The sequence below is a fragment of the Pygocentrus nattereri genome, chromosome 23, assembly GCF_015220715.1.
Source record: "Pygocentrus nattereri isolate fPygNat1 chromosome 23, fPygNat1.pri, whole genome shotgun sequence".
NCBI lineage: Eukaryota > Metazoa > Chordata > Actinopteri > Characiformes > Serrasalmidae > Pygocentrus > Pygocentrus nattereri.
The window spans coordinates 230247-245226 of NC_051233.1; the positions used below are offsets into that span (position 1 = coordinate 230247).

At 43.0% G+C, this 14980-nt stretch overlaps 2 protein-coding genes across 7 annotated transcripts in view; one reads left to right on the forward strand and one right to left on the reverse strand.

Annotated features, from left to right (window-relative positions):
• The window catches only part of grk1b (G protein-coupled receptor kinase 1 b), a 105030-nt gene that overhangs the window by 34792 nt on the left and 55258 nt on the right, over nucleotides 1–14980 (forward strand). For 4 of the 6 annotated variants that reach the window (XM_037533445.1, XM_037533446.1, XM_017688627.1 and 1 more), the window contains exons 1-7: nucleotides 6381–6511; nucleotides 6661–6713; nucleotides 7701–7790; nucleotides 7914–8038; nucleotides 8160–8306; nucleotides 8395–8463; nucleotides 8579–8776. In XM_037533445.1, coding sequence (XP_037389342.1) covers nucleotides 6489–6511; nucleotides 6661–6713; nucleotides 7701–7790; nucleotides 7914–8038; nucleotides 8160–8306; nucleotides 8395–8463; nucleotides 8579–8776 — 705 coding nt within the window. In that variant the 5' untranslated portion in view covers nucleotides 6381–6488. The other 2 variants (XM_017688629.2, XM_037533447.1) reach the window with 2 other exon arrangements.
• On the reverse strand, nucleotides 926–6141 carry LOC108415583 (mitochondrial fission 1 protein-like). The gene is made up of 5 exons (XM_017688630.2): nucleotides 5986–6141; nucleotides 5710–5842; nucleotides 5178–5254; nucleotides 4972–5077; nucleotides 926–1473 (listed from the first exon to the last, which is right to left on the reverse strand). The coding sequence occupies exons 1-5, from the start codon at nucleotides 6028–6030 to the stop codon at nucleotides 1376–1378; spliced, it is 459 nt and encodes a 152-aa protein (XP_017544119.1). The 5' UTR covers nucleotides 6031–6141; the 3' UTR covers nucleotides 926–1375.

A 14980-nucleotide genomic window follows, 5' to 3' on the forward strand; every position in this document is an offset into this window, starting at 1 on the left:
AGCTTGTCTATGTTAAGACCTCGTGTCAAAACTAAATCTAACGTATGACGACAGTCGTGTGTAGGCCCTGCTGCATTTTGGGTAAAACCAACAGAGTCTAGGATTGAGGTAAATGCCCTTTTTAATGGGTCGTCTACCTTCTCAAAGTGAATATTAAAACCTCCTACAATTATTACTTTATCACTGCACACAGCCAGGTTTGCAGCCAAGTCACTAAATTCTTTTATAAATTCAGAGTCGCCCCCTGGTGGCCTGTAAATGTTAAATAATGAAAACGTCTTTTTTGTGACCGGATTTGTGACGTGAATAGAAAGAACCTCAAAGGAAGTGAAGGTGTTGCATTGTTTCTGACTAATATCGAGAGTATTTTGGTATATTATACAGACTCCACCTTCCTTGCCTGATAATCTTGGCCTATGTGCGTAATTACAGCCTAGAGGCGTGGCTTCATTTAAAGCTGAATATTCATCAGGTCTAACCCGTTTCAGTTAAAGAGCAGTGGAACACTATACTGCAGTTAGCACGATGCCTCGAACACTGTCCAACACGCTGCGACACACACGGCTGCGTCCACATCTACAGACAACAGCACATCACGGAGTGACTAGTATTGGCTTCCATTACTGGTCAGTTATATTAGCCTCTAAAACTGAAGCAGAATTTCAGACACAGAACAGCTGCGATTTGAGGTCAATCAGCTTTTTAGCAAAATAATCACTTTAACACTTCAAACCAGGCCTTCCAGAACCCCGAAGAACCCAAACTCCCACCTCTAACCCTGAACCCAAGCTCTGCTGTTCACGGCTTCTGTCTGGCTGTTGATCTTCTCTCAGGTTAAATAAGAGAATGAGTGTAATACAAACAGTGAATCCAGCATGAGATGATCAGAGATGCTGACAGAGTCACGGCACTGCTAGAGCAGAAATCAGGATGAACTGAATGAGGAACACACATTTATTATTTGTTAATGAGGTTCTGGACTGGTCAACTGCGTCTGAACCTCTGAGAACACTCAGCTTCCTGTTTCAGTCAGTGTTCCCCTTCAGTTAAGATCCCAAATAAACAAGAACATCCAAACCGTAAGAGAATAAACAGTAACGTCCGGTTCCATCGGATCCATCCAGCAGGATGCTCTGGGTTTAATGATGGCAGCTAAGCTAAAGCCAATGCTAATGCTAATACTGTATATGGAAAGCTCTGTTGTTTATATAGTAAAACTGCCTCGGTAATAATGAGTAAGGCATTATGGGTTATTAATCTCTGGACACAGGCTGACACCGACAGAAACCAGCCGCAAGGACGTCTTCAGTGCAGCTCCACCCAAATACGCTTCCCCAGCTGGACGGCTATGACGATTCACCCAGCGTCCACTTCCTCATGCAGCTTTCTTAGCCACAGCCAGGCCGATCAGTCCGGCCAGGCCGGCCACGCCCAGCCCGATTCCTCCCACTATCGCCATGCCGACCAGCCCGTCTGCAGACAGAAAACATTAAACAGTCAAAGACGGTGTTCACATGTTCCATGTTCTACTGCAGCTGAGTAGTTAGGAACGACTCAGATACACTCTTAGAAAACATGATTCTTTAAGGGTTCCTTAGTGTAGACAATGGCTCTACATAGAACCATAAACACTCAAAGAACCATTTCCATGCTTACATACATTTTTTGCATGATGAAATAGTTCTTCAGTTTGAAGGAGAACGTGCATATACGACACAACGCAGCCTGTTCTAACACCGGCTCTAAATGTAGGTATTGTGATATAAACCGAGTCCGTTCTACAGTTTCTCATTAGGCTGAATGAATAACCGACTCTAAATGTAGGTATTGTGATATAAACCGAGTCCGTTCTACAGTTTCTCATTAGACTGAATGAATAACCGACTCTAAATGTAGGTATTGTGATATAAACCGAGTCTGTTCTACAGTTTCTCATTAGGCTGAATGAGTAACCGACTCTAAATGAAGGTATTGTGATATAAACCGAGTCCGTTCTACAGTTTCTCATTAGGCTGAATGAATAACCGACTCTAAATGTAGGTATTGTGATATAAACCGAGTCCGTTCTACAGTTTCTCATTAGGCTGAATGAATAACCGACTCTAAATGTAGGTATTGTGATATAAACCGAGTCCGTTCTACAGTTTCTCATTAGGCTGAATGAATAACCAGCTCTAAATGTAGGTATTGTGATATAAACCGAGTCCGTTCTACAGTTTCTCATTAGGCTGAATGAATAACCGGCTCTAAATGTAGGTATTGTGATATAAACCGAGTCCGTTCTACAGTTTCTCATTAGACTGAATGAATAACCGGCTCTAAATGTAGGTATTGTGATATAAACCGAGTCCGTTCTACAGTTTCTCGTTAGGCTGAATGAATAACCGGCTCTAAATGTAGATATTGTGATATAAACCGAGTCCGTTCTACAGTTTCTCATTAGACTGAATGAATAACCGACTCTAAATGTAGATATTGTGATATAAACCGAGTCCGTTCTACAGTTTCTCATTAGACTGAATGAATAACCGACTCTAAATGTAGGTATTGTGATATAAACCGAGTCTGTTCTACAGTTTCTCATTAGGCTGAATGAATAACCGACTCTAAATGTAGGTATTGTGATATAAACCGAGTCCGTTCTACAGTTTCTCATTAGGCTGAATGAATAACCGGCTCTAAATGTAGGTATTGTGATATAAACCGAGTCTGTTCTACAGTTTCTCATTAGACTGAATGAATAACCGGCTCTAAATGTAGGTATTGTGATATAAACCGAGTCCGTTCTACAGTTTCTCATTAGACTGAATGAATAACCGACTCTAAATGTAGGTATTGTGATATAAACCGAGTCCGTTCTACAGTTTCTCATTAGACTGAATGAATAACCGACTCTAAATGTAGGTATTGTGATATAAACCGAGTCCGTTCTACAGTTTCTCATTAGACTGAATGAATAACCGACTCTAAATGTAGGTATTGTGATATAAACCGAGTCCGTTCTACAGTTTCTCATTAGGCTGAATGAATAACCGACTCTAAATGTAGGTATTGTGATATAAACCGAGTCCGTTCTACAGTTTCTCATTAGGCTGAATGAATAACCGACTCTAAATGTAGGTATTGTGATATAAACCGAGTCCGTTCTACAGTTTCTCGTTAGGCTGAATGAATAACCGACTCTAAATGTAGGTATTGTGATATAAACCGAGTCCGTTCTACAGTTTCTCGTTAGGCTGAATGAATAACCGACTCTAAATGTAGGTATTGTGATATAAACCGAGTCCGTTCTACAGTTTCTCGTTAGGCTGAATGAATAACCGGCTCTAAATGTAGGTATTGTGATATAAACCGAGTCCGTTCTACAGTTTCTCATTAGACTGAATGAATAACCGGCTCTAAATGTAGGTATTGTGATATAAACCGAGTCCGTTCTACAGTTTCTCATTAGACTGAATGAATAACCGGCTCTAAATGTAGGTATTGTGATATAAACCGAGTCCGTTCTATAGTTTCTCATTAGACTGAATGAATAACCGGCTCTAAATGTAAGTATTGTGATATAAACCGAGTCCGTTCTACAGTTTCTCATTAGACTGAATGAATAACCGGCTCTAAATGTAGGTATTGTGATATAAACCGAGTCCGTTCTACAGTTTCTCATTAGACTGAATGAATAACCGGCTCTAAATGTAGGTATTGTGACATAAACCGAGTCCGTTCTACAGTTTCTCATTAGACTGAATGAATAACCGGCTCTAAATGTAGGTATTGTGATATAAACCGAGTCCGTTCTACAGTTTCTCGTTAGGCTGAATGAATAACCGACTCTAAATGTAGGTATTGTGATATAAACCGAGTCCGTTCTACAGTTTCTCGTTAGGCTGAATGAATAACCGACTCTAAATGTAGGTATTGTGATATAAACCGAGTCCGTTCTACAGTTTCTCGTTAGGCTGAATGAATAACCGGCTCTAAATGTAGGTATTGTGATATAAACCGAGTCTGTTCTACAGTTTCTCATTAGACTGAATGAATAACCGACTCTAAATGTAGGTATTGTGATATAAACGAGTCCGTTCTACAGTTTCTCATTAGGCTGAATGAATAACCGACTCTAAATGTAGGTATTGTGATATAAACCGAGTCCGTTCTACAGTTTCTCATTAGACTGAATGAATAACCGGCTCTAAATGTAGGTATTGTGATATAAACCGAGTCCGTTCTACAGTTTCTCATTAGGCTGAATGAATAACCGACTCTAAATGTAGGTATTGTGATATAAACCGAGTCCGTTCTACAGTTTCTCATTAGACTGAATGAATAACCGACTCTAAATGTAGGTATTGTGATATAAACCGAGTCCGTTCTACAGTTTCTCATTAGACTGAATGAATAACCGACTCTAAATGTAGGTATTGTGATATAAACCGAGTCTGTTCTACAGTTTCTCATTAGGCTGAATGAATAACCGGCTCTAAATGTAGGTATTGTGATATAAACCGAGTCTGTTCTACAGTTTCTCGTTAGACTGAATGAATAACCGACTCTAAATGTAGGTATTGTGATATAAACCGAGTCCGTTCTACAGTTTCTCATTAGGCTGAATGAATAACCGACTCTAAATGTAGGTATTGTGATATAAACCGAGTCCGTTCTACAGTTTCTCGTTAGACTGAATGAATAACCGACTCTAAATGTAGGTATTGTGATATAAACCGAGTCCGTTCTACAGTTTCTCATTAGGCTGAATGAATAACCGACTCTAAATGTAGGTATTGTGATATAAACCGAGTCCGTTCTACAGTTTCTCATTAGGCTGAATGAATAACCGACTCTAAATGAAGGTATTGTGATATAAACCGAGTCCGTTCTACAGTTTCTCGTTAGGCTGAATGAATAACCGACTCTAAATGTAGGTATTGTGATATAAACCGAGTCATTTAGCGTTGTTGTAGAGATGTTTCTGACCTCTCTTCATGGCCTTGTTGATGAGTTTCTCCAACTCCAGGGCCTGCGTGTTACCCGGCTCGTTCTTCAGTAAAACCCTGATGTACTTCAGCGCTCTCTCATACTCCTGCAGGACGGGCAGGAGATAAAACACAAAAACAGGTCAGTAATCAGGTCAGAGTCAACAATGGTGGGGTTTATTTGTGTTTTGGATTATTTATCATCACCTTTAGTTTGTAGTTTCCAACAGCCAGGTAGAATAAATAATCCCTCTGATCATCTTTGGCCCCTTTGTGAATGAGATCTGGTGAAAGAAGGAAATAAAGCAGGTTATACACCCATTCCCCCGGCCACTTTATCAGAAACATTTATAGCAGCTCTGTCTTGCAGGTGTTTAGTTACAGACTGTAGAACATTTGCTGATGTACAGCTTGTATTAGTTCTCCTCTAGACCTTCATCAGTGGCCAGTTAGTGGAAGCACAAGATAGGTGTTTCTAATAAAGTGGCCAGTTGGTGGAAGTAGAAGGTAGGTGTTTGAAAGCGGTCAGTGAGGACTCTATTCAAAGTATGTGTACACTGTGTGTGTATATACGTATATATGTATGTGTGTGTATGAGTATGTGTGTATGAGTATATGTATGTATGTATATATGTATGTATGTATGTGTGGGTGTGTATGAGTGTATGAGTATATGTATGTGTGTGTATGTGTGTGTATGTGTGTGTGTGTGTGTGTGTGTGTGTACACCGTTTCTCACCGTCCAGCAGCCCGATGCCTTTTTGAATATCTGAGCTGGACCGGCTCCGGATCAGACACCACGCGTACTCGAAGGCAGAGTCTTTGGAAGCAGAACCCCTCGCCAGTTCCGCGCTGTACTTCTTCTCAAACTTCTGCAATCAGAGCAGCAGAACATCATGAGCCCCTCAGCCCTGCGGCGTCAGCCACACTGTGGCTTATACTGCAGACCCGGGAGCGCTACAGGACCACAGCCCGTCTCTCAGCCCAGTTTAATAGAGTTATTCAGCATTTTTACCTCCAGGTCTTCAGGAGCTACGACCTCATCCACCACCGCCTCCATGTTTGTTTGCGCTGACGTCACCCGCTCACGTGACTCGCGCGGCAGCGTCAGGTCACGTGGGCGATCAAAAAATGGTTGTTTTTGTCTAAAATCATCGTAAAACGTCAATATTTTCCCCTCATCCACCTCAAAGCTCGTCCACACGATAATAACCCCCCGTAAACCCCCTGCGCGCGCGACAAGCTTCGTTTCCGATGTGTTGATTTAGCTGATTTGGACTCATTTGGGTTTATTTCGTGACTTTTGCTCGATGTCCAGCTTCCTCGCAGTGTTAAACCAGCTGGTCTGACCGTCAGCTGGTCACGTGGCCCTGCAGGTTAATTAGCGGGACTCACCTGTCAGGTGTGTGAACATCAGAAGCTTCAGTTTGAGGCAGTTCTGGCTTTAGAGCTCGTTTCTGAGGAACACACTCACCAACGTTTATGTTTGTGTATTATATTATATTGGCTTAGTTTAAAATGCGTGATGAGAACATGTTTTGGTGAGTGTCTCCCTGTCGTCTGGTCTTAGTCCAGATCAATACTGAGCTGTAGTTTAGTTAAAGTCCTCGGTCTGCTGTGCACTGTTCACCTCTAGTCCTGCTAGTGACCCAGTATGAGCCCAGTAACCTGCGCTTTCCTCTTTTTCCAGCGTCGTTTTGTTCGGCTTGTTCTCTGTGACTCTGGTTCGCTCTGCGCTGACCGGTAAGCACATCACCAGAGTTTAAATTCCCAGCTTTACTGCCTGATTATCCCCTCCAGCTCTTACAGGGCAACCCCAGCCGTTATCCGGCCTTATCTCAGAGCAGCTCAGGCTTATCTTTACTGCTTCTGTGTGGGAGATACAGGGAGCAGTGGGACACAGACTGACCCTGGTCAGATAAAACACTGACATTGGAGTTAAGCAGTTTCCCCATTTTCTTGCATCATGATCTTAGTTAGTTCAACATACTATTACAGCTGAGACCCCCCCCCCTCTATATATATATATATATATATATATATATATATATATATATATATATATATATATATATATAATTTTTTTTTTTTTTTTTAAATCTCTCACTGTTGTTGGAACAAAACCTCATCTTCAAAATAGTAACTTTACAGGAGAGGGAAAAACCTACTTTCATTTTAATGTAAGTCAATGGAACCAGACGTCTTTCCAAGTCATTTTGGTCCATTCATTGTGAAATTTACAACCAACATAAAGGGCAATAGGTACTTCTAAATGATGTCAAAAACAGAAAAACAATAAAAATGGAGGTAGGTTTTGTTCTGACAGCAGATCTCTCTCTCTCTCTCTCTCTCTCTATATATATATATATATATATATATATATATATATATATATATATATATATATATATATATATATATATATATATATATATATAATATATTTCACTCACAAAACTCCTTTAAGCAAAGATTAATCCAAACCCTGCTCTGGGTGTGAAGATGACGTTTGTGTTATTGCACAAGCTGTTCTACTTCACTTTCTTTACTGATTGTTTTTGTTGTTTATGCATTGTGATTGGAAAGCTCGTCTGGTTCAAACAGGACAGTTATATTCAGTTCATTTCTGTCTTGAGTAGATGTGGTCAGATGTGCATTCAGGTGGGCTGGACGTCACTGCATTAACACACTATAAAACTAATAAAGCTGTTCTTTCCTCCTTTCCTGAAGGAATGTTTAAGACTGAGTGCCGTGATCGTCATTTCTGGCTGTCTGTAAAGTCGCACTTCCTCGGGAGCAAGTTCTGGTTTGAGGTCCGAGGTAATCTGTTTTCCTCTGTTTATATAAACATCTGTGCTGCAGTTTCTCTAAGTCTGTGTCTGAATTGACCTGTGAATAAACGGTTTCCGGCTGTAGAATAAATAATTGCTCCGTATGTGTTAGGAGAGTCTGGTGTGCGTCCAGTTGACGGTCAGTGGGCGGCGGAGTGTGGATACACACTGCAGCGGGACTCCTGGGGAGACCTCACACTCCGTGCTTCATACCTGGCCTGCACAGTGGACAACCAGGTCAGTCTCACCTGCAGGACTGACCATCACAGAGTAGTGATTGGGGGATTTGGACTGGCTGGTTTTGGTTGCCGCCTCTCTGTGCGGCTGATTCGGATGGCCTGTTTCGTTTTTTCCGCAGGGTGATTCTGAGTTCCGGCTGATGTTGTGGTTTGTCAACGAAGGTGCCGATGGAGAGGGAATGTCCCACCATCCTCTACTACTGTCCTGTAGCCTTGCGGAGCCGTGGCGCCCCCGAGAGGTTGTCTGTGAGAACAACTACATGGAGGTGCTCACAGCCACAGAAAATGTTTTCTAGTGCATCACAAAACTGTACTGTATAACAACTGCACTGTTCATCAAACCGCTGTGTGCAGGTTTCTGTGGAGAAACGGGTTCCTGCTGATAATCACCGAGGAACCGAGTGGGTCACTCCAGCTCCTGCAGTAAGGACATGTACTTCTGCTGTAAACAGTGCCTGAACTAGTGCTTAAGCACTGACGTCTTTATTTGGCTGTTAAAGCAGCACGGTAAGCATAAAATGCAACTTGTCTGTTGTAGGACGACACGCTGCGTGAATGGCGTGTGTTATTCCGTGTGCCTGATCTCCGGCTGCGCCTGGGTTCTGGGTTTCCTCCGCTGAAGGAGGAGATTATACCTGTAAACCTGGTGCACCTGCTGGGTTACAGCATCAACACCACAGCCTCCCGCATCGTCCTGCGCTGCAGCTACGGCTCCCGACTGGCATATACACTGCAGGTCAGAGCACTGCACACTAATCCAGATTAGACACAGAACTGACCAGGAGAACAGACTGTAATACACTACAGGAAGCGTAGGGGGCGATACGGCTTCTACTATTTCATTTAAAAAGCTCTATAATGTTCATATGATCCACACAGTCGCTCTGACAGACTGTAATACACTACAGGAAGCGTAGGGGGCGATACGGCTTCTACTGTTTCATTTAAAAAGCTCTATAATGTTCATATGATCCACACAGTCGCTCTGACAGACTGTAATACACTACAGGAAGCGTAGGGGGCGATACGGCATCTACTGTTTCATATAAAAAGCTCTATAATGTTCAGATGATCCACACAGTCGCTCTGACAGACTGTAATACACTACAGGAAGCGTAGGGGGCGATACGGCTTCTACTGTTTCATTTAAAAAGCTCTATAATGTTCAGATGATCCACACAGTCGCTCTGACAGACTGTAATACACTACAGGAAGCGTAGGGGGCGATACGGCTTCTACTGTTTCATTTAAAAAGCTCTATAATGTTCAGATGATCCACACAGTCGCTCTGACAGACTGTAATACACTACAGGAAGCGTAGGGGGCGATACGGCTTCTACTGTTTCATTTAAAAAGCTCTATAATGTTCAGATGATCCACACAGTCGCTCTGACAGACTGTAATACACTACAGGAAGCGTAGGGGGCGATACGGCTTCTACTGTTTCATTTAAAAAGCTCTATAATGTTCAGATGATCCACACAGTCGCTCTGACAGACTGTAATACACTACAGGAAGCGTAGGGGGCGATACGGCTTCTACTGTTTCATTTAAAAAGCTCTATAATGTTCAGATGATCCACACAGTCGCTCTGACAGACTGTAATACACTACAGGAAGCGTAGGGGGCGATACGGCTTCTACTGTTTCATTTAAAAAGCTCTATAATGTTCAGATGATCCACACAGTCGCTCTGACAGACTGTAATACACTACAGGAAGCGTAGGGGGCGATACGGCTTCTACTGTTTCATTTAAAAAGCTCTATAATGTTCAGATGATCCACACAGTCGCTCTGACAGACTGTAATACACTACAGGAAGCGTAGGGGGCGATACGGCTTCTACTGTTTCATTTAAAAAGCTCTATAATGTTCAGATGATCCACACAGTCGCTCTGACAGACTGTAATACACTACAGGAAGCGTAGGGGGCGATACGGCTTCTACTGTTTCATTTAAAAAGCTCTATAATGTTCAGATGATCCACACAGTCGCTCTGACAGACTGTAATACACTACAGGAAGCGTAGGGGGCGATACGGCTTCTACTGTTTCATTTAAAAAGCTCTATAATGTTCAGATGATCCACACAGTCGCTCTGACAGACTGTAATACACTACAGGAAGCGTAGGGGGCGATACGGCTTCTACGGTTTCATTTAAAAAGCTCTATAATGTTCAGATGATCCACACAGTCGCTCTGACAGACTGTAATACACTACAGGAAGCGTAGGGGGCGATACGGCTTCTACGGTTTCATTTAAAAAGCTCTATAATGTTCAGATGATCCACACAGTCGCTCTGACAGACTGTAATACACTACAGGAAGCGTAGGGGGCGATACGGCTTCTACGGTTTCATTTAAAAAGCTCTATAATGTTCAGATGATCCACACAGTCGCTCTGACAGACTGTAATACACTACAGGAAGCGTAGGGGGCGATACGGCTTCTACTGTTTCATTTAAAAAGCTCTATAATGTTCATATGATCCACACAGTCGCTCTGACAGACTGTAATACACTACAGGAAGCGTAGGGGGCGATACGGCTTCTACGGTTTCATTTAAAAAGCTCTATAATGTTCAGATGAGCCACACAGTCGCTCTGACAGACTGTAATACACTACAGGAAGCGTAGGGGGCGATACGGCTTCTACGGTTTCATTTAAAAAGCTCTATAATGTTCAGATGAGCCACACAGTCGCTCTGACAGACTGTAATACACTACAGGAAGCGTAGGGGGCGATACGGCTTCTACGGTTTCATTTAAAAAGCTCTATAATGTTCAGATGAGCCACACAGTCGCTCTGACAGACTGTAATACACTACAGGAAGCGTAGGGGGCGATACGGCTTCTACGGTTTCATTTAAAAAGCTCTATAATGTTCAGATGAGCCACACAGTCGCTCTGACAGACTGTAATACACTACAGGAAGCGTAGGGGGCGATACGGCTTCTACTGTTTCATTTAAAAAGCTCTATAATGTTCAGATGAGCCACACAGTCGCTCTGACAGACTGTAATACACTACAGGAAGCGTAGGGGGCGATACGGCTTCTACTGTTTCATTTAAAAAGCTCTATAATGTTCAGATGAGCCACACAGTCGCTCTGACAGACTGTAATACACTACAGGAAGCGTAGGGGGCGATACGGCTTCTACTGTTTCATTTAAAAAGCTCTATAATGTTCAGATGAGCCACACAGTCGCTCTGACAGACTGTAATACACTACAGGAAGCGTAGGGGGCGATACGGCTTCTACTGTTTCATTTAAAAAGCTCTATAATGTTCAGATGATCCACACAGTCGCTCTGACAGACTGTAGTACACTACAGGAAGCGTAGGGGGCGATACGGCTTCTACTGTTTCATTTAAAAAGCTCTATAATGTTCAGATGATCCACACAGTCGCTCTGACAGACTGTAGTACACTACAGGAAGCGTAGGGGGCGATACGGCTTCTACTGTTTCATTTAAAAAGCTCTATAATGTTCAGATGATCCACACAGTCGCTCTGACAGACTGTAGTACACTACAGGAAGCGTAGGGGGCGATACGGCTTCTACTGTTTCATTTAAAAAGCTCTATAATGTTCAGATGATCCACACAGTCGCTCTGACAGACTGTAGTACACTACAGGAAGCGTAGGGGGCGATACGGCTTCTACTGTTTCATTTAAAAAGCTCTATAATGTTCAGATGATCCACACAGTCGCTCTGACAGACTGTAGTACACTACAGGAAGCGTAGGGGGCGATACGGCTTCTACTGTTTCATTTAAAAAGCTCTATAATGTTCAGATGATCCACACAGTCGCTCTGACAGACTGTAGTACACTACAGGAAGCGTAGGGGGCGATACGGCTTCTACTGTTTCATTTAAAAAGCTCTATAATGTTCAGATGATCCACACAGTCGCTCTGACAGACTGTAGTACACTACAGGAAGCGTAGGGGGCGATACGGCTTCTACTGTTTCATTTAAAAAGCTCTATAATGTTCAGATGATCCACACAGTCGCTCTGACAGACTGTAGTACACTACAGGAAGCGTAGGGGGCGATACGGCTTCTACTGTTTCATTTAAAAAGCTCTATAATGTTCAGATGATCCACACAGTCGCTCTGACAGACTGTAGTACACTACAGGAAGCGTAGGGGGCGATACGGCTTCTACTGTTTCATTTAAAAAGCTCTATAATGTTCAGATGATCCACACAGTCGCTCTGACAGACTGTAGTACACTACAGGAAGCGTAGGGGGCGATACGGCTTCTACTGTTTCATTTAAAAAGCTCTATAATGTTCAGATGATCCACACAGTCGCTCTGACAGACTGTAGTACACTACAGGAAGCGTAGGGGGCGATACGGCTTCTACTGTTTCATTTAAAAAGCTCTATAATGTTCAGATGATCCACACAGTCGCTCTGACAGACTGTAGTACACTACAGGAAGCGTAGGGGGCGATACGGCTTCTACTGTTTCATTTAAAAAGCTCTATAATGTTCAGATGATCCACACAGTCGCTCTGACAGACTGTAGTACACTACAGGAAGCGTAGGGGGCGATACGGCTTCTACTGTTTCATTTAAAAAGCTCTATAATGTTCAGATGATCCACACAGTCGCTCTGACAGACTGTAGTACACTACAGGAAGCGTAGGGGGCGATACGGCTTCTACTGTTTCATTTAAAAAGCTCTATAATGTTCAGATGATCCACACAGTCGCTCTGACAGACTGTAGTACACTACAGGAAGCGTAGGGGGCGATACGGCTTCTACTGTTTCATTTAAAAAGCTCTATAATGTTCAGATGATCCACACAGTCGCTCTGACAGACTGTAGTACACTACAGGAAGCGTAGGGGGCGATACGGCTTCTACTGTTTCATTTAAAAAGCTCTATAATGTTCAGATGATCCACACAGTCGCTCTGACAGACTGTAGTACACTACAGGAAGCGTAGGGGGCGATACGGCTTCTACTGTTTCATTTAAAAAGCTCTATAATGTTCAGATGATCCACACAGTCGCTCTGACAGACTGTAGTACACTACAGGAAGCGTAGGGGGCGATACGGCTTCTACTGTTTCATTTAAAAAGCTCTATAATGTTCAGATGATCCACACAGTCGCTCTGACAGACTGTAGTACACTACAGGAAGCGTAGGGGGCGATACGGCTTCTACTGTTTCATTTAAAAAGCTCTATAATGTTCAGATGATCCACACAGTCGCTCTGACAGACTGTAGTACACTACAGGAAGCGTAGGGGGCGATACGGCTTCTACTGTTTCATTTAAAAAGCTCTATAATGTTCAGATGATCCACACAGTCGCTCTGACAGACTGTAGTACACTACAGGAAGCGTAGGGGGCGATACGGCTTCTACTGTTTCATTTAAAAAGCTCTATAATGTTCAGATGATCCACACAGTCGCTCTGACAGACTGTAGTACACTACAGGAAGCGTAGGGGGCGATACGGCTTCTACTGTTTCATTTAAAAAGCTCTATAATGTTCAGATGATCCACACAGTCGCTCTGACAGACTGTAGTACACTACAGGAAGCGTAGGGGGCGATACGGCTTCTACTGTTTCATTTAAAAAGCTCTATAATGTTCAGATGATCCACACAGTCGCTCTGACAGACTGTAGTACACTACAGGAAGCGTAGGGGGCGATACGGCTTCTACTGTTTCATTTAAAAAGCTCTATAATGTTCAGATGATCCACACAGTCGCTCTGACAGACTGTAGTACACTACAGGAAGCGTAGGGGGCGATACGGCTTCTACTGTTTCATTTAAAAAGCTCTATAATGTTCAGATGATCCACACAGTCGCTCTGACAGACTGTAGTACACTACAGGAAGCGTAGGGGGCGATACGGCTTCTACTGTTTCATTTAAAAAGCTCTATAATGTTCAGATGATCCACACAGTCGCTCTGACAGACTGTAGTACACTACAGGAAGCGTAGGGGGCGATACGGCTTCTACTGTTTCATTTAAAAAGCTCTATAATGTTCAGATGATCCACACAGTCGCTCTGACAGACTGTAGTACACTACAGGAAGCGTAGGGGGCGATACGGCTTCTACTGTTTCATTTAAAAAGCTCTATAATGTTCAGATGATCCACACAGTCGCTCTGACAGACTGTAGTACACTACAGGAAGCGTAGGGGGCGATACGGCTTCTACTGTTTCATTTAAAAAGCTCTATAATGTTCAGATGATCCACACAGTCGCTCTGACAGACTGTAGTACACTACAGGAAGCGTAGGGGGCGATACGGCTTCTACTGTTTCATTTAAAAAGCTCTATAATGTTCAGATGATCCACACAGTCGCTCTGACAGACTGTAGTACACTACAGGAAGCGTAGGGGGCGATACGGCTTCTACTGTTTCATTTAAAAAGCTCTATAATGTTCAGATGATCCACACAGTCGCTCTGACAGACTGTAGTACACTACAGGAAGCGTAGGGGGCGATACGGCTTCTACTGTTTCATTTAAAAAGCTCTATAATGTTCAGATGATCCACACAGTCGCTCTGACAGACTGTAGTACACTACAGGAAGCGTAGGGGGCGATACGGCTTCTACTGTTTCATTTAAAAAGCTCTATAATGTTCAGATGATCCACACAGTCGCTCTGACAGACTGTAGTACACTACAGGAAGCGTAGGGGGCGATACGGCTTCTACTGTTTCATTTAAAAAGCTCTATAATGTTCAGATGATCCACACAGTCGCTCTGACAGACTGTAGTACACTACAGGAAGCGTAGGGGGCGATACGGCTTCTACTGTTTCATTTAAAAAGCTCTATAATGTTCAGATGATCCACACAGTCGCTCTGACAGACTGTAGTACACTACAGGAAGCGTAGGGGGCGATACGGCTTCTACTGTTTCATTTAAAAAGCTCTATAATGTTCAGATGATCCACACAGT

Coding starts and splice junctions, on each gene's coding strand:
- LOC108415583 (XM_017688630.2), bottom strand. CDS start 6,030: ATGGAGGCGGTGGTGGATGAGGTCGTAGCTCCTGAAGACCTGGAG. Junction 5,078..5,177: donor TTGGAAACTACAAACTAAAG/GTGATGATAAAT, acceptor CCCGTCCTGCAG/GAGTATGAGAGAGCGCTGAA. Junction 1,474..4,971: donor CAACAAGGCCATGAAGAGAG/GTCAGAAACATC, acceptor TTCTGTCTGCAG/ACGGGCTGGTCGGCATGGCG.